This window comes from Vanellus vanellus (genome assembly GCF_965231255.1).
Source record: "Vanellus vanellus genome assembly, chromosome: 1".
Lineage (NCBI taxonomy): Eukaryota > Metazoa > Chordata > Aves > Charadriiformes > Charadriidae > Vanellus > Vanellus vanellus.
In genome coordinates this window covers 68,629,230-68,649,782 of record NC_138905.1, presented here as the reverse complement: position 1 = coordinate 68,649,782, position 20,553 = coordinate 68,629,230, and the positions used below count along the sequence as shown (strand labels likewise).

The window sequence follows — 20,553 nt, the reverse complement described above, 5'->3', positions numbered from 1 at the left end:
GGTCTACTATAGGATACACCACTGTCTTCAGTGTAAGGACTTTTTCCTGGTCCAAAATAACTTAAGTCTACCAATAAGTTAAGCCTGAAATGAGCTTTCTTGCACTTACAGGTCCTCAAAGACAACATGCTACAATACAAATGTATGTTCAGAAAGCTTTTCCCTCCCCTCAGTCAAAAACAAGTATTTGTCATCTTAGACATGATTCCACTAAAAACCAGACCACTACTCAGACAATTTCATGACTCCTGTAAGGTAAAAAGGTGTGTAAGCCTCATCACACTGCATTAAAAAAAAAAGGTAGGATTTGCATATTTTTTTTTTTTTTTTTTTTTAATGCCACAAGCAATCTTCTACTATGGAAGAACTAGATCCTGTACAAAGTACCTGAAGAGAAGATTTTAATGTCTGAATGGTGGTAGTTCATGTGCTGACCTGTTTTAATCTCAGAAACAAGTGACAAAAAGTATCAGAGGGAATACATGGCCCTTTATTCTTTGGAATCTGTATCAACATATAATTAGAAGACCATCTGTTCTCAAAATTTAACAACCCAAGGTAGCTGGTACTTGATCATCTGACAAGAAGGATCAAAAAATCCATAAACTCAATATCAAGCATACTTTCTCATGTAGTAGGCCTGCATCTGTGAAATGTTTAGCTGGCCAAAGAATATTTAGTGAAGTGCCTATTATTCCTTGATAGTGCTGCTCATAAGAACATCATGATGATGTAGTATATATTGGCCAGGAAAAAAAATGCAACCATACTTAGCTTTGACACAGATACTACTGAGGCTTAGTTAATTTCACAATACCATTTACTACTTGCTTGTTTTTCCGAACTTAGGCTGTCTCCCTGTTTCTCTCCCCAGCCCACTGGAGCAGGGATGTGAAGGGGGAGGAAAAGAAGGGAAGAAACAGGGCAGGGTACCGCTGTAGAAACAGAAATGCATAGCAACACACTACAGAACCTAATAACAATGCAGATACCATACAGCAACAGGTGTTAAACAAAGCACCTTTTAAAAAAGTAGAATTTATTCTCCACCTCTCTCCTATATTTGCAGAGCACTGAAAAAGATGTTTTAATTGGACAGATGATGTCCATCCCTTTCTCCCTCCCTCAATTAAAAGTGTATTTTCATTGTGTTACGCTTGAGATTATAAGAGCCATCACCCCTATGACCTGCTCTTACTTTGTGTGCTTGCAATGAACTGCCAAAGATCATTAGGAAACTACATACTGCCTTTAAATTCCTCTTGATGTTGTGGAGTCAAATTCTGGAAGAATCCAACTGCCTCCAAACAATTGCTCACCCTTGTTGGCTTATAGTATTAATTTTCCAAAATAGTGACAACAGTCACCAGATTTTAAAAGCAATCCATACAGGAACTGCAGGCAGCATAGAGCAGCAAGGCCTAAATCATTTTTCTCCCTGTTTCAAGGGGATCCTGGACCAGTAGCCCCTACCTAGGGAAGAGCAAAAGCAGCCCGCTGTGCACAAACTTGAGTCATTTAAATAACAATAGGAAAAACTAGTAGTTCATAATTAAAAAAAAATAAAATTAAAAGCTTGTATATAGATGAATAAACACTTTAAATGCAACAGCCATCAAAATCTTAGGTTTACTGATGATAGTACATTACTTTGCGTTCCAGTTTACAAACGACGTTGCTAAAATTAAACTGAAGAAGCCAGTCACATGGTATTTATTCCTGTAACTGTTATGCATAAGTTTAACTCCTCTGATTTCTATTGCAACAATCACTAAACGCAGTCTTAATGGTGTTCCATGCCGGTACTTTGGCATCTGATCATGCTCATTTCAATGAACACCAATGTTTTATGCTTTGGGGGGTTTTGGGTTTCATTTTTTTGTTTATTTTGGTTGGGGTTTGTGGGTTTGGGTTGGTTTCTTTTTTTAGGGGGGGAGTTTGTGTATTGTTTTCGGGGTTTTATGTGTTTTGTTTATTTTTTTTTTTTAAACAAAAAAAGTGTTTTCCTAGGGTGAAGCCATAAGAAGATTTTCTTAATGGAGGTCAACTGACAAAAATTCAAATTATCATGACATCTCTTCAAATACTGATCTAGATGTTGATAATGAATCCTTCCCTGGATTCTTTCTTTTCTTTATGGTTTAAATGTAATTATTGACTCTGCAATTGCAAAACATGATGTATTTTGGTATGCCCCAATTCTTCCCAACCAGTACAGAATTTTTTGGTGTTCAATCCAAGGTTATAAATAGAAAAAAAAAAAAAAAGTGTAGTTCTCTCAGGATAAATAAAGGAAAACAGACTATTTTATATTCCTTGGAAGCAAAGGTGAATGTACAAAGCACAATACAACAACAGGGCATGACTGAGTTACAAAGCATTTCAATAGTAAAAAGAACAGTCACTAAATCAATGTTTTTTCATTTACTAAGATCTCTTAAGTTAAAGTGGAGCTTTACAAAAACTGATCATTGATACCTGCATCTCAAAGCTGCTAATATCACAAAAAAAAAAAAAAAAAAAAAAAAGATTTCTGCTTCGCAGTCCAAGGTACTAGTACTGCAAGCACTAAGCAAATCACTTAGATATAACAACTGGTATCAACACAGGAAACTAACTACACTCTGTCCTTGTATTTTTTTCCCACTCCAAAAGGTGACTCTGGTCTTTCTGAGAGGACTCATTATAGACCTGCAAACACTATGTAATAATATACGTATGTAGATCTTGTGGGTTATGAAACTAAGTTGTGCTGAAAAGACTTTCTTTTCAAGGTCTAGTAATTGTTATCTGCAGATAAAAGTGGAGATACAATTATGATCCACTACATTTAGCAGATGCAGTCATTTTTCCCCCTCTGTTCATCAGATTATGCCAAAATTTATACAGAAAACCTACAAATCATTATCCATGCAGAAAAAAAAAAAGTGTAATCCCAAATAGTTATGCTTACCTGCTGACAAACCATTGTAATCTGATTTCTGTCGAGCAGCTCAAATCACCGCAAATCACTATTACTGAAAACACTGGTATTTTATTGTGTTCACTAAACACAAGTGTATATACAAAATGAATTCAAAGGAGTTGTACCCTGGAATATCTAGAGCACTGCCAACTTTGTTCTCTTTATCCCCTCTTGCCAGCTGAGGCTAAAGTGGCATTCCACAGTGTTTCTTACTTCAATTACTAATTCAGATAGCTGGTGTGGCTGTTCTTGCTAAGTTACCTAACAGAGTGATCACTTTCAGAGTACAGAAGCATCTCCTCTAAACTCCTTTGGTCACTAGCTCTTATCTCAGAATATATACATATATATATATCCTAAATACAAAAGTTTCTCTGTATTACTGATGTCTTAAGCATTATACAGACTGTTAACAGGATCTTAGATACCTACTTTGCTAGAAAAAAAAAGATACTCTTTCTAACTAACAGTTTAGTCATGGCAGCCAACTTTGCTGTATCATCTCCAAGTCTATGAGGCTTTCTAATATCACCAAATTGAAAAGAGTTAAAAAAAAAGCTCTATTTCAGTTTTTGGCCTTGGAGGCATACATGAAGACTGGCATATATATTATTAGTACACCTTCAATCCTTTTTCCATGGACTGGCAGTTCCACCAAAAGTGTTCCTGTCCTTTCTACTTAAATCAATACCACATAGAGTAAGAGAGACACATAAGAATACTGGATTTGGTATTAGAAAGCTATAATATTAGTACAAGACCACTGCTAAAATGAACTATAATCTAGGAGTACCTCTGTGCTATTGCTATCATCTACTGTTATTCACCTGTTCACTAAGCGACTATAAGGAAGCCTGTTCCAAACCAGAGCCTTACACAGTTTCAAGTTACCTTGTTCATACTTTAGAAAGTAAGAACACTTAAGGGAAAAAGTTAGTAACTCAAACTCCAGAATTATAATACCAAAAGAGACAACAGCTTCTAGAGAAATACAGTAACACAGACAAGACTTTTCAGGAATATACGTACTGAATGGTGGGACCCATTCACCCTAACTGCAACCCTAGTTAGGAGTGAAATGTCTGAACAGCCTCAATACATAGTGGACAAAGAATTACAGCAGAAAGAGTCTGCTATTTAAAGTTCTGCGGAATTTAAAGTAATCCCTCCCGAAAATTAATAGCAAAAAGCACAGTTAAAATACTAAGTTCAACAGTACCACTGACATCACCCATTTTATTACAAGCTGCTTTTAAGTTGGTAGTATTCCCGTTGTATGTTTAATGGATCAAGCAGAGACCAGCCATTCAGCCTATGCTACAGTTCCAAGCAACTCAAGGTATTATATTCTGCCTTAATAGGAAACATGGGAGAAAAGGAGCACTGGGAGACCTAGATAAGCACAAAAAGTCTAATTTCATTTCCTTATAGAACTGCAAAAACACAGAACACAGAAGGTTCATCTCTTGGTCGTTTACATGACAGTTTTTGAAGTCACTACTTCAGTCACTACTGAAGTGCTGCAATTTGACAAATGCCTCAGATACCAAGCACTCTTGAGGAGACAGTTTTGAGTTATTCTAAAAGAGAATTAAGTTATAATTCTGTGTTGCAACTGGGGAAAGACAGGCAGAACCTTAAAGCTGGCAGCATTCTAGAGAGCCGACAAATATCCGCCATTGAAAGATTTAGGTGTAATGCTGTAGGATACAGATAATGCCTTTAAGCAATGACTCTGGAATTGCATATTGCATAATTAAACATCCATAACGGGAGAAAGTTTAACTTTCTTTCAACAAATAATCAACTCAGGAATGGTACTAGCATTAGAATGGCACAGTACTAAACCAAATCAAACTATTTTTTAAATATAATTTTAAAACACCCCAAAAAATTAAATCAATGGAGAAGTGAGAATTAATCTGATTTTCAGGGGAAGAATGTACTCATTAGAAGCTCAGCTAGTCTCACAACAGCAGCACTCGATGCATTTAAGAGGCTAACACATGGACAACTATATTTTAAAAAGTGAGATACTCATTCCGCGCTACTATGAAATGGAAAGTGCTCTGAAGAAGAATGCTGATGAAATGCTGGAGTACACCCATCACACTTCTCCATCACAATAAATTAGAATGTTCTTCAAGTGTTTACCCCATGCAAGATGAAATTCCTTTCAGAATATTTTATTGGTTAAACTCTCTTACTCAGACATCCAAGGCCTCTAAGCACAAAAAGACCACAAAAATACATCAAAGTAAAAAGATGTTTTCAGCAATACCACATTATTTCAGCTGAAACATAAATCAGATCTTAAACGTAGATCAGTCAAATGTGGGAAACTTCAATGCAGGGTGTTAGACATCAAATTTGCATTGCACTACTTATTTTAAGGGACAATAAGCTTGTTATAAGCAAGTTTCAACTGAGAGGAGTTCCTTTGTTCTTGAGTTCCACATAGTCCACCATGGTCCAGTTTTTAGGTAATTATTTCTATCAAAGTGCAAAAAATAATCACAGTCTTTTCTTCCCTCTTCTGGCTTCTGATGAAGAGGTTTTCATGGAAACTTTAAACCTCACACACTAAAAAAAAAATATATATATTTTTCAACTCAGAAAAATACAGTTCCTACTAAAGCACACTGAGGAAAGCGATAGTATGCCAAAACCAAGCTCCTGTTTATTAGCTCCATCAGTTCCTCCTTGGATATGCATGGGTTTGTTAACCTTTGAGAAATCATTTGCACTCTCCTTTTGGCTTCTTGCAAAGTATAATTGGTTAACTAATCTACATTGCACTGCGAGCTATTTTATTTTTCCAAGAACCTATGTTAATTACAGAAATACCTTCCATGTTTAGTGTTCAAAGTGAGATGACAATGACATTCCCTATTTATGAAAAGAAAGGATTTTCTGGCTCTTCAAGATCAGTAACAAGGGATGAATATAAAATTCAGCATATGCTACACTCCACAGCTGCAGTATTTGCTCAGAGTAGCTGAAGAAAACAGCTGTGCTGCACAACTGGTGAAAACACCATAACTGAGCAAGACTAAAGCACTCTGAACGCAAGCGAGAGCTATATAGGTGCATGTGCACAACATTCTTAGTATTATATCCAAGATAGCCCCGCTACCCATTGCCTTAAGAAGACAACCAAACAAAAAGAGATGCGAATGCCTCAGGACAGGTAGCATGCTCTTCAGTCTCCCTATTCATTCTCTGATTTTTATTGAATCCAGAAAATTTCTTGGAAATCAGTAAGCAATACATCAATAATAGTGATTTATTTGCATATGTTCCCAAGAAATGGGAAAGAAAACCCAAAGACATTAGTGCATTTTTCACAGGAGGCTGAGGTAGCAATCAACCAGAGCTCATATCTTCACACATTTTTAAGAACTTCCAAACCCAAGAGCCAATTCAATCACACAAAGTTAAGGTGACAAGAACAGCGATAAAAAAAAAAATACAATCGGGGACAATCAACTGTGTGGAGAAGAATAAAGAGCCAAGACCAGAGCAAAGAGATTGAGATGACTATCAGATAAAGGCATGAATCAGCCCGCATCTTCGCTTCATGAGTTGAGTCAATTTTTAATAATGCGTTTGGCCTTAGCTAAACTTTATATAAAGTACAAGTTCTGCCCATGTGAGCAGTCTTTAAAAGTAATGTGCTGAAATAATCGTATTGAGTTCTAAAAGAACAGTCCCTGCAATTATACTGGAACTCATTTTATGGGGAGGGTGAAGGGATACTGATGATTTTTCTGGTCCCTCAACAGATCAGAGAAATCCCTTGTTCAGTGTCTAAACAGAGAAGTCTCTAATTACATTAAAACCTATTAAACTGATCTTCCTTATAAAGGGCTGAAGTGACCAACTCCAAAAGGCTACAGAAGATATAATGAATTCAGACTTTAATTAGGACACACTGTTAGCTAACTATAATCTATTAATTAGCATTCTTAGTTTTTACAGCTCATTGCAATAATACCCTTTTACTTTTAAATTGCACCCTTCTTTTTTTGGACCAAAGTTATACAATTCTACCAGTGTGGTAGTAATTATAGTGATTGCCTAGAGAACAGCGGCCTAGAAATATCTGTAAATGTTTAATTATGGGATAAAGGAAAGACAAGGAAAAAAAAACAACCAACTCAGATAGAGGAATCCCTGTTCTCCAGTCTATACATGTTTAGTAACTGCTTAATGCGTTCTAACCATACATTCATTGCATTTTTCTTGCAAGATTTCCACAGCATCCTCAAATGTCAAAACTGACTTCAGGAAAAATGTTATTATATTCCAAGATGTTGTCCTCAGTATGAAAACAGAACTTAAAAATGAAAAGAATTTGAGAATGAAAATATTTACCTGCAGCTGAAATACAATGAGCATCAGAAAGTTGAGTGAATGGTATTCCATGCATTCATTACACTGGTACTATACCACTATAACTAAAATTTTCACTGGATTACTCCTTCTAAGGAAATAGTACTTTTGTAATAAAAAGTATTTAACTTTAGTTTTTCCTCACTCCAAGACACATATGAAAATGAATACAAAATGTTGCACACATTAACAAATCACATGTTGTGATACTTGCCATTCGGTAAGAATACATCTACATAACAAGTTCATAAATTATTTCATAGTAACTCATGAAAAGTGACTTACTTTCTTCAGCTCAGTTATTTAAAATGTAAAAAGAAAACTGCAGACAACTTCAGCATAGCAGATTATCACTAACCAAAAGGAACCTACTATTTAAGACAGGTCACCTGAAAGTAAAGTGTAACATATCAAGTACTACCACCACTATTTTTTTCCTCCAGCAGTTTCCCTCTCCCTCCCACTTTCTAAAGCAAATCTTAAAAAAAACGCTGCCTAAAATAGCAAGCCTACCTTGAGAGCTTCAAGAACATCATCATGCTTGAATTATGGAAACTATTTCATTAAGCTTTCTTGGATATTTAAAAAACTCAATAGGGAAAGTAATTTTGTCATGGCGAAACTGACTTATATTTCAGGAAACTTATGGAGTTGGACGCTGGGCCTGTTTTCCATAAGAGTAAGTGAGGTTTCTTATGGGAGAGTCCAGAGAGATGCCTAACTCACATTTGGTCAGAAACAACTAAATTGGAGAACACTATCTCAAAGACAAGTAGTTACTTCAGGATTAAGCTAGCAAGAAGGTCTAGGTGGGAAAATTTAAAAAAAGCTTTTAATAAGTACAGCTGACTACAAAGAGACCTCAATTTTAATCAACCTCTCAGTTTTATTCTAATTTAGGGATGCTTTTAAGAGGGACAAGACAAAAGAACTAGACGCCCAAGAGTCTCTGTTCTTCTGCCTACTCTCTAACTAGCCAGACCACTACAAAAATTCTGTAGGGTGCTTTATGATAGTTGCATAACAAGATATGCACAGTTTATGACAAAAGAATAGATGAGCAGGTTTAACAGTGTTACTTAAATGTAGCCAAGAACACAATTTATATCTGTTTGTGAAAACTGCAGGTCTGGAGGTTTTAACTGGAGCTCTAAAATAAGACCAGTGTAACATGAACTTTGTTTTACTGGCAATCTGTCAACATTCAGTTGTATTTGGGGACAGCAATCAGTACATTCTGCACCTCAGAGAATGCTTCAAGAGGTAAGTACTATAGAAAGATTAATTATGAACAGGATAAAATACTTCCAAAAGAAAATCATGTGGTTAGCATCAGTCCTAGGAAAAAAAAACCACGACACACAAGGAGAAATGAGCACTCAAGAGGTGGCTTACAAGTCTGACAAGAAACATTTAAAAAGAGGCTTGTAAATTGAAAACAAATCTTACTCATACCAATTACCTGGAAAAAGAGCCAATATAATTTAGCTGCTTAAATGTGACATGCAAGTCTATTAAACTCACTTAATCATGCTACTGCACTAACAAAATAGTGACAATAGATGACAAACCTGGTTTTCTTCTTGCACAACTCTATATTGTTCCTTCCAAATGGTGATTTTTGAAGCTTCGTCTTTCCTCAGAGCTCTCTCCTTTTTTAGCTCAGGACTCCAGAAGGTCTTGATACTGTTCATGGAAGAACTCAGCTTGCTTTCTTTCACTTCCACATCCTTGCGAAGCAGATCGTTTTCCCTTAATACTTCTTTGAGTTGTGTCTGCAGATCCATTATTGTGTTATCCCTGGCCTGGCGCAGTGAGTGAGGCACAGTGGATGCCATGCTCACTGGAGGGAGATGGTGCTCTCCAAATGCAATAGTATCACTGGCAACTCCACTACTGGCAATGTTAGGGCTGCTACCCATTGCAGTCATCCTAACACCGTAAGGCAGCCGCCCCCCAGATCGGCCCAAAGTCATGGTGCTTTTTGGGGTGTCCGCACCCACGTTCTCATGGTCACTTAGATACATAGGGCCGGATGTAGCATAGGCAGCATTTAAGGACTGAATATTTTCCATAGAAAGGGTTTTCCCACTGCCACCCCCAGTACTACTCCCAGAACTGCCTCCTGTGCTGTTGGTTCGACGATGGCCCAAGCGTGGTGACCGTGGCAGCCTTGGTGAACGCCCTGGACTCTGGTTGCTTGGCTCAACCTTACCAACTGACCGAGCACTTCCATACATGATTAAGCTGGTGGTATGAGGCAATTAGATAGGCGTAAATCAGGAATGAGAGAAATCCTGTGAAGTTCTTCAACAGTTGTAAGTCAACTTAAGGCCAATCACAACTTATAACAGATCCAAGTGTCCATCTTTGAAGTCACGTGCTCACAATGTTCAGGACCATACCTGTATCAATAAGAATAAAATCTGTATCAATAAAAATAACATATTAAATACCTAGTTTATCACCAAATATTTTGTCCCACATTAGAATAAAGTGTATTCTACTACTTCTACACTTTTCCAGCACCTTTTCAATTCCCACTCATAAAAAAGCAACCTTTTATTTAAACCCTAATATTTAAACTCAAAAAGGAACTTCTATTCTTGCTTTTCTGTTGTTATATTACCACAGTAAAGAGAGGAAAAAAAGAACCCATCAATTTTCAAACCATAATTTTGTTGGTCATGGCCTGAACTGTACAGAAGTCATCTAATTTTTTTCCCTATTTCTAATTGGCCCTAATTCTTTACCTGTTACCTTTCTGAACAAGAGACACAATAAAAATTTATAGCCTGTTCAGTAGAATATTTTTTTTTCCTTCAAGCACTGCTAGCTTCTGTAGGACACAGTTTCTAAATCCTGTTGCTGTGCAAATAATCCTGCAAACAGGAAGGCAGGATGGACTGAAATGATTCTGATCATGATCTCGACTGGCAGGTCCCTTTAGTGTTGCCGTCAGCCCTCCTTCAAACTCAGAAGTCAGAACCAAAACTAACAGGAATCATGAAACAATTACTGACTACAAAGATTAAGCAAGCATAGACATAAGTCTGAAAGAAGAGCAATCACACAGCAATGGGACCAATGAGGTTAAGAGGAACAAGAGAATTATGCCTGCACTGAAAACTGGTCCCAGTCTCTTATTTTCTCTCAAACTAGGATTCAGTCCTAAACATGACTTGAATCTTTGTTCAGGTTAAACAACGATTCCAATCAAAATATACTTATTAACCAGCTCAGATTAATTCCATTAATAAATATCATTCCAACAGCAGGGACCTCTTAAAACACAGAATAGCATGACACCATCATGTCGCAGTTCCTCCTCCCCTCTACTTTTTCTTTAAACATGGGTTCTGGTAGCATATGCAATAAAATTCCTTATTTTTGCACTCTAACATAACGCTGTTCTACAAGTGCTAGCAGGTAACTCTTTAGTACAGGGGTACTGGGCTGAGAACACTGTTAGTAGTAAAGATCTAGTAGAGGAGCAAGCAACAGGGATGAAATCTACTCTTGTGACTGAACTACTATACTGTAGAACTACTCCCACTATACGGTTCTCACTTTTTAAATACTTTTTTCCAGTGTAAAATATTTCAAGTCACTGTTGGGCTCAACTGAAATCAAAATTAGAACACTGAAACATTCCTGGTCTGACCTCTCCCTGTTAGATGAAAGAATACCAGATAGTGTCCAAAGAGCAGCAGCATCTTATATATCCCAACATCTTTGAGGGTGGTAAGGCACTGGAACAGGTTGCCCAGAGGGGTTGTTGAGGCCCCATCCCTGGAGGTGTTCAAGGCCAGGCTGGACGTGGCCTTGGGCAGCCTGGTCTAGTGAGAGGTGTCCCTGCGTATGGCAGGGGGGTTGGAACTCTATGATCTTCAACATCCTTTCCAACCCTAAACCATTCTATGATTCTATGATCTTTCCTTTCACACCAGCTTTCATCTAGCCTCACCTTACGCTCAGAAGTTTGGTTTGCAAGATATTAGGAATCAATTTTTCCAAACCCAATGGCATGTTTGTGAGATAATAATTTGGCAAGCAGGTGAAAGATTAGGCTTAAAAGAAGAATACACTTACAAAAGAAATTGTAGAAATAGTAAAAGTGGGTGGAGGGGAAGAGACCAAAAAATAATTCTGAAAAAAATACTGAAAAAGGGTAGAAAGAAAAAAAGTAAAAGTCTAATGAAGAAAAGATACATCATTGTTCCTTTCAGAAACAAGTTAGTATAGGAAAAAGATACAACAAGAAATAGTTTTAAAATGCTTAGTTTAACCCTAAGTTTTAAATGGAAAACAAGATGAGGGTAAGACAGCATTTTTTCATTTTCACACTATTTCATAGGAGATACAATAGCATGTGTAATTTTACAAAGCTTATGAAAGCTGATACTGTTTTGTGAGCAATCCCCAAGAAGTTCAAGTGCTCACTTTCTCTTTTTTTTTTTTTTTTTTTTTTTTTTAACTTCAACCAAAGCTAGCAACAATATTGCTACGGAAAACACACATGTAAAGGGAAACAAGACAAGGAAAGATAGCCAGCGATATTAATAATTGAAGTTAGCTACCAAAACACCACCTACAGATTATTTTTTTTTTAAAACAAGTTACAGATAAGACATTTCTTCTATTTCAGCTACACATCCTTATGCAAAGCAGCACAGAAATATAAACTATGTAACAAAGTCTACAGTGTTTCATTGAAGTTGCTTCAATAAGTAAGACACTGTGCCCCAGATCTGGAAGAAAAACACTTCTTCCAAATAGAAAAGTTATTCCAGACTAATCTCACCAAGATATCAAAATGCTAAAAATGCTGCTGTGACATCAGTTGAGCCCTCAAAACAAGTCAGATATGATTTCTTAGACACTACATGAAGCATGTTCAACTGAGAGCTTGTATTCACGAGGATTCTCTTGAAAATTAATCTAAATCACAGCACCTAATTCATTTGCTAGAAACTTACCACACTAAATTAGTGCAAACACTCATTCACTTAGCAGCTTTAAATGTGTTTAACTTGAAACAAAAGATTAGACGTGTTTTATTCTGTGCATTTTAGTTAAAGCTCTTTCCCCAAAAAACATTAAGTTTAAATGTTGCTAGAACTACATTACTGTTGCATGCCAAAGTATCACCTAGTAAAGTGCTTAACAACATCCAAGAAGCGGACAAAAGATTTTGCATTATTTCTAATGAGTCAGTCACCCCCAGAATTGAAAAGTGTAACTTAAACTCATGGAATTGCTTTCTTCTCACTTTAGCTAACATTTTGTTAAACTATTAATCGTTTTTCAAAGAATGAAAGGGACTGATGTCCTTGACAGAAAAGTAGCTTCCCAGGCAGTTGAAAGGAGCTGGTACCACAGCAGGTGCCGCGCAGCGGTCATCTTCTAATAAACCTGGCAGGCAGGTTAGCTTTCGTTCACCTTCAGTGGAAACACCAGTCCTATGTTTTGTTTCACAGGTAGGCACCACTCCCTCTGTTACTCCAGAAAAATCAAATAATTCAAGTTATGAAAGCCAGCTGCTAGAATTAGCTGTCAATTAGGCTTACAGAAAGGATTCCCAGAGCGGACACACGTGAAACTCAGGGAGAACAACTCCATCACTGCCCCATGTTACACTGCACTCACTTTTCAAAAGCAAAACCAAACAAAAGCAGAAGATTAAGAAAAGAAAAAAGTCTTTGGAAACAAGCAAACCCAACCCTCCAGTATTTCTCTTGAAATGAGAACTTTCGTTAAACCATTTTTAGACTTCAAAAATGTGAATATTCCAAATATTAACTAAATCTCCCCTCCAACCATGCAGCCAGTTTCATTATTTTCACTGACACAGAGATTTGTCATGGTTCAAGTGAAAAAAAAAAAAAGTTACAAGATAAATCTTAACTTCCCCCCCAATTTTTTCCAGTAGCATTTATCACTGGCCATTTCACTTTGTTGCTATTAGGAATCCATAAGCAGAAGTAGATATTAAGATAATTCACACTAGGAAAAACATCTTTCATCCTGGAAACAGCAAAGTGAAGGAAGTGACAGAAATGCCTTTTCTCATTTGCAATACCAATTAATCGGGAAAAAGGAAGAGTTCTAGCTTCCTTCTAGCAGTCCAAGCAAAATTTATGGAGCATTTCTTTCAGATAGCAGCATAACCAGAAAAAAAGTTTTTCAATATTCTGACCCACACAAGCATTTTACTAGGAATCTCAAAAGTATAGTATCTTATAGAATCATTTAGGTTGGAAAAGACCTTTAAGATCATCAAGTCCAATGGTAAACCTAACACTGTCAAAACCACCACTAAACCACGTCCCTCAGCACCACTTCTACACCTCTTTTGAATACCTCCAGGGATGGTGACTCCACCACTTCCCTGGGCAGTCTGTTCCAATGTTTGATAACCTTTTGGTGAAGAAATTTTTCGTAATACTCAATCTAAACCTACCCTGGTGCAACTTCAGTCTGTTTCCTCTTGTCCTATCACTCGTTACTTGGGAGAAGAGACTGACACCCACCTCTCTACAACCTCCTTTCAGACAGTTGTAGAGAGTGATAAGGTCTCCCCTCAACCTCCTTTTCTCCAAGCTAAACAACCCCAGTTCCCTCAGCCACTCCTCGTAAGACTTGTTCTCTAGACCCTTTGGCTGCTCACAGCTTGGATGTGCATACTCTTTGCCGGGTTAAAAACTGGCTGAGTGGCCAGGCCCAAAGAGTGGTGGTCAATGGAGTCAAATCTAGCCGGGACCCTTTGGGTCTAGAAGAAGGGCAGTTTCGTTCTTCTTCTTTAGACGCACTCCAGCACCTCAATGTCTTTCTTGTAGCAGTGAGGGGGCTAAAACCCAACACAGTATTTGAGGTGAGGTCTCACCAGTGCTGAGTACAGGGGGACAATCGCTCCCCTAACTAATCATTAATCACTCACTACACTATTCCTGATACAGGCCAGGATGCTGTTGGCCACCTTGGCCACCTGGGCACACTGCTGGCTCATATTCAACGAGCTATTGACCAACACCCCCAGGTCCTTTTCTGCCTGGTAGCCACTCTTCCCCAAGCCTGTAGCGCTGCACGGGATAGTTCTAACACAAGTGCAGGACCTGGCACTTGGCCTTGTTGAACCTCATACCATTGGCCTCGGCCCATCGATCCAGCCTGTCCAGATCCCTCTGTAGAGCCTTCCTACCCTCAAGCAGATCAACATGCCCGCCCAACTTGGTGTCATCTGCAAACTTACTGAGGGGGCACTCAATCCCCTCGCCCAGATCATTGACAAAGATATTAAACAGAACTGACCCCAATACCGAGCCCTGGGGAACACCACTTGTGACGGGCCACCAACTGGATTTCACTCCATTGACCACCACTCTTTGGGCCTGGCCACTCAGACAATTTTTACCCAGCAAAGAGTATGCACATCCAAGCCATGAGCAGCCAGTTTCTCCAGGAGAATGCTGTGGGGCTTTACTAAAGTCCAGGTAGACAACATTCACAGCCTTTCCCTCATCCACTTTGCAGGTCATCTTATCACAGAAGGAGATCAGGTTTGTCAAGCAGGACCAGCCTTTCGTAAACCCATCCTGACTGGGCCTGATCACTTGGTTGGCCTGTATGTGCTGCATGATGGCACTCAAGGTGATCTGCTCCAAAACCTTCCCTGGCACCAAGGTCAGAATGACAGGCCTGTAGTATGTTCCCCTCCTTCTGGGGAACATATCCTAACTAACTTCCATGAGACCAAAATGAAGCACTGTTTCTTTTTCCCTCCTCTACTGTGACTCTAAATTTAGTCACACATAGATCACCTCTTAGCCTTACAGGATAGTGGCAACCACAAGGAACACTGTCCAACTGTGACATGAACGTATTGACCATTTTTCCTTTACAAACTCTCCTGTAGGTTTCAAAAACCTCCAGTCCTTTCTGCCAATACAGGAACCCTTACCTAAGATTGCTATGAAAGAGACTATAAACTGCAAGTGTTGAAAAAAACTTGCATACCTTTACAGTTGTGAAAGAACACTCTCTTGTTCACTGTTCACTAAAGAACAAAAACTTCCAAAGAGCATCCTATCTGCAAGCCAAATAAAAAAATCCACACCTCCAGCGTGACCTGGACAGGCTGGAGAGCTGGGCAGAGAAGAACCTAATGAGGTTCAACAAGAGCAAGTGCAAGGTCCTGCACCTGGGGAGGAAGAATGCAAAGCACCAGTATAGGTTAGGGGTGGACCTGCTGGGAAGTAGCTCTGAAGAGAAGGATCTGGGGGTCCTGGTAGATAGTAAATTATCCATGAGCAAGCAATGTGCCCTTGTCGCCAAGAAGGCCAATGGAATCCAGGGCTGCATAGGGAAGAGTGTGGCCAGTAGGTCAAGGGAGGTCATTCTCCCCCTCTACTCTGCACTGGTGAGGCCGCAACTGGAATACTGTGTCCAGTTTTGATCTCCCCAGTTCAAGAGGGACAGTGAACTGCTGGAGAGAGTCCAGCATAGGGCAACTAAGATGATTGAGGGATTGGGGCATCTGCCTTATGAGGAAAGGCTGAGAGAGCTGCGACTCTTTAGCCTGGAGAAGAGAAGGCTGAGGGGAGACCTTATTATGGCGTACAAGTATCTAAAGGGTGGGTTGAAGGAGGATGGAGCCAGGCTCTTTTCAATGGTTCCCAGTGACAGGACGAGGGGTAATGGATACAAGTTGGAACATAGGAAGTTCCATTCAAATACACAGAAAAACTTCTTTACGGTGAGGGTGACAGAGCACTGGAACAGGCTGCCCAGGGAGGTTGTGGAGTCCCCTTCTCTGGAGATTTTCAAGACCTGCCTGGATGCAGTCCTGAGTAATGTGCTCTGGGCAATCCTGCTTTAGCGGGGTAGTTGGACTAGGTGATCTCTAGAGGTCCCTTCCAACTTTGAAAATTCCATGATTAACGTCAGCCAAAGTAAAAACTTCATATAGATATCTAGAGATTGGCATAGCAGGGTTGCAAGTACAGCGACATAAAATCAACCTGCTTTAATGAGTTGAAAACATTATCTAGCAAGTATTAAAAAGCTTGAAAGGACTATCAGAAGCATATAAAAACTAGATGAGAATTGTATTTTAAAAAAAATTGGAAAACAAGGGATGGTTACGAACATTTCCTGTGTGAAAATGGTAAGTAACAGTACATCCTGCCTGAAATGCGAGGTAAGAAAAATGTCTAAGATCATAAGTAACTGTCCAAAACCACTCAGAGACAGACACCATGAACTGTGAAAAAGGGTTATAATCTGACAGTAAACATTTAAATGTACTTCAATGCAACTTGTGCAACCAAAATGAATCTGCTTCATTACAATAGCCTAGTTGTAGCCAGTGAAAAGCAATGGAGAATCAAGCCTCTTTCAAAACAGCAGAGCAGCTACCACTCCAAGAAATATAGCGATATCCAGAACCATACATCAATGAAAATGGTTATGCAAAGCAGCATGAAAGCTGGTAACTCCTGCATCAGAACCTCGCATGCTGAAAGAGTATTAAAATGCAACCTGCACAACTCCAGGCAGATTTACTTGTAAGGCAGTTATGAAGTGAGAGAGGGCAGGGATAGGTACACTAGGCTTATCAAAAGCTTTGGTAGTTTTCAATAAAAAAGTTTTATTCAGAATTGAATGTAAGAATTTCTGGAGACATCAGATTAACGTCAACTTCAGGATAAAGAATCCAATAAAATGGGATGTGTTTACCAATACTGTCACACTCAGCCCCTATATTTAGTATTTTATGTGAACCAATGGTTCAGAAAGCAGATGTTCATGGATACAGCTGACAGAAAATGGAAGATTCATTAACACAAAGTTTTGTTAACCTCCTGAGGATCTCACGAAGATAAATATGTGATGCCTTTCATATCCCCCCCTACTCCAGGACAAATACTATTATCACAGTAACTACTTCTAGGTAAAGTTAGGCAAACCAAGTACAGAAAAACACACTGCCGAAATACAGGAAAATCCCTGGTTACGCTTGTTAAAATAAAAAGAATTTTGGAATAACTTCTGCAGCCTTCAGCAAGTACCATTTCCTCTGAATTTCTTTTCTGCAGTTTCTGTTCAGGACCGACTCCAGCTGACAGACAGCAACGTTTACGGAGTCAACTCCTTCATAGCGTCACTGCCTGATAGTCAGGCATGGGGCAGTTTGATCATGAACTAGGCAGGCAAGCACATCTTGCAGCACAGTGACTCCTCTAGTGCCTCCCATCAGCATAATGGCAGCCATATACCCAGCTTCCAGAAGACTAAACTTTCTTGTAGCACCAATTCCTGTCTGCACAAGGAAAGCTTTGAATATCAGTTTTATAATAGCAACAGAAAAGTCAGCCTTTATAAGAGCCGTCTTAATCTGATAAAGCGCTGTAGCAGACACACTTAGACTTCATTGCCGCATTAACAGCGGTAGCAATTGTTCGCATTTTCATAATTCACACAGGAATAGTTAATCACGAATACGTACTACTAGATTATACAGTAGGACCTGGATGCCAGAATAGAGCCGGAGGAGGAGGCGAGGGGAAAATGTAATTCCAAAAAAAAAAAAAAAGGAACAGCTTATATTCCAATACAACCCTGCCAGATGTCTTTACCCTGGCATTTAGATAGTGGGGATGATGACAGAATGGACGAGATTCACAACTTGGAGGTGTGTTAACCAAGACCAAGAGAAAAACTGAATTCCTGTTACTTTCTGGTGCACACTGCAATTACAAAAGCTATGGTTGCTATGTCACTTTATATAAAACATGAGAAGCATCTATCTTAGGCCTGTATTGCAGATTTTAGGTTTGACTAGCTTTGCAAGGTAAGAAAGCTCACTACTTTTCATGTTAAATTCATGACTATTACAAACAAAAAGGACAGAAGAAAGTTTACTTTGGAAACTGTTTGCAAGCCAGCCAATGCTGGACACAAGGCATTGAACCCATGGAATTCAGGGTTGTTTATTGCTATCAAAATAGTCTTATCCTCATGGCCTTGACAGCAAGAAAGAAAAAGGGATGAATGAAATTAACATAGAATGAAGATAAAAAAGTAACAGTTCATATTATGATTAATTCTCATTCCAGGTAGCTCATGAATAGATGCCCAAGCACCAACATCTGTTTATGTACGATCCTTTTTAAAGGTCGGGTTTTGGGGGGTTTTGTTTTTTGTTTTTTAAAATAAGTTCACCTACTTGCATATCTGCCAAGTTCACTGAAAGTAACAGTAATTGTTCTGTCTCATCCAACACGAGAAGACAGGAATTGACACGTTCTCCCCCATACACACAGAGAAGTCTTCCCAGAAAAGTATCTCAAAAATCCCTGATAATCTTTAGGTGACTTTGACATATTAAAAAACATGTTTTGTAAAAGGTAGGCCATAAATCCTGACCCTAACATTTTGAGGAAAAACACAGTCATTTGTCAAAGGAGTGTTTTGTTTCTAAACATAAATTGACACTCCTGTTATACACTTTTTAAATTTGAAAGGTTAGCATAAATGGTACACATACACTTTAAATCACCACAGAGCACAGAAACATCTTGATTATCTGTCCTTTTAAGATACCATTCTGTTTCCCATTCTTCTCTCCCGTTCCTACCAGATGTTCCACACTACCCGTGAGTCTCTAAACAAGAGCCTGAAATATTCACCAGCTTCCTAGTTAATTTGCCTCCTGCAAGTATACATTTCCTTTCATGAGATCTACTTACTCCACAAGGAAGTCATGAACAAGAAGACAACATGCTCTACTCTACAGCAGCTTCATTGCAAAAGCAGTTTCAACTGACATCAGGTTTTGTTTCTTGTCATTCCCATGTCTTCATATCAGCATAAAGGGTATACTTTCAGCACCACAACTTAATTCCCTTAGATCTTCTTTCCCAAAAAATGAGATCAAAAAACCCAAACACGCTCACAATTATTATAAAAATGCATTTGTTTTAGCTAAATCTTTAATTATTTGTATTTATATACTCCTTGTGATATACCACTTGCTTATAAGTATTTTTTCCTAAAGCTCTGGAGGTCAGCCTGAAATTGAGGCGAACATGAGGTGCTACTGATATCTCTAAAGGCTCTACCTCATCTCACTTGTCAGATTAAAATGGTTCTGCTCATAGTGTACTAAGAGTTAACCTGGTCACTAAATTTGGGTGTAAGAGCAAGTTCTTTCCCTTCGTCAGGTTGCTGTGTATCAACTGAAATTTTTCTGTCTTCCTCCAGAGACTGGGGCACATATTTCTTAACACTGTCTGGTCATCACACTTAAAGGCTTCCCAGGTATGGACACTGTTCCAGCAGCTGTTCTTTCCAATAGCTTTAAGGCTGGCAGTGCTGAATTTGTCACAGGACAACTAGCACATGGTGCAGATGTATTGTGCAACATTCTCAGTTCCTGGTTCTTGCCTGGGATTACCACGGATTGGACCCAATGACCCACATGGTCCCTTCCCCGTCCTATGTTCTTAACACTGACATGTGTAGGCAGGCTAGGAAGGTGCATCAGGATTTGTTTTCTGCAATGAATGGGAGCTGATTATAAGTCTCTAAATTTAAAGCCGATAGGAGATATACACCAAAAATTATCTATCGTGTCTTTTTCCTTTTTAAAAATGTCCAAAACACAAAAAGCAACAAGAGTCAGAACACACACATAAGCTTCCTACTGATGAACCAATTAAAATAACTCTCATTCTTCTAATTACCTAGGAGACTGAATACCTGTGGACATGAATTTTTCCATCATTGTATGGCTGAAGAGTTTATAACCTGATTTTTATAGTATACAGTCAGTAAATATTATGCGTTTGTATATATGGTTGTTTCTCTCTTCCCCCCAGGTGGCATGCAACCAACAACCAACTTCCCAACAGTGGAAACACAATGCTAAAAGTGATAAAGATGTTTCAAAAGCCCAGAAGTACCTAAAAGCACTAGTGAATCCATGTAGACACCCAACCTAAAATCACCATGGGTAACATCACTGTGCAAAGCAAAGCATGCTCTAGCTACAGAATTTCCATCATAATTTCACCCTGACAACAAAGTTGTGTTAACAATGTTGAAACAACCCACGTACTAGAAAACATCACTTTTCCTAAATCAGCACTGGATTTTCTAGGATCTCACACTCTACCACTGCCATACGGCAG

General features: G+C 38.7%; 1 protein-coding gene across 1 annotated transcript in view; it reads right to left on the bottom strand.

Moving 5' to 3' along the window:
* ERC1 (ELKS/RAB6-interacting/CAST family member 1) overlaps window positions 1-9,737 on the bottom strand; it is a 291,534-nt gene extending 281,797 nt beyond the window's left edge. Inside the window, exon 1 of the mRNA XM_082488537.1 lies at window positions 8,932-9,737. Within this exon, the coding sequence (XP_082344663.1) occupies window positions 8,932-9,600 (669 nt within the window). The 5' untranslated portion in view covers window positions 9,601-9,737. The remainder of the gene's footprint in view (window positions 1-8,931) is intronic.
* Window positions 9,738-20,553: the final 10,816 nt, after the last annotated feature.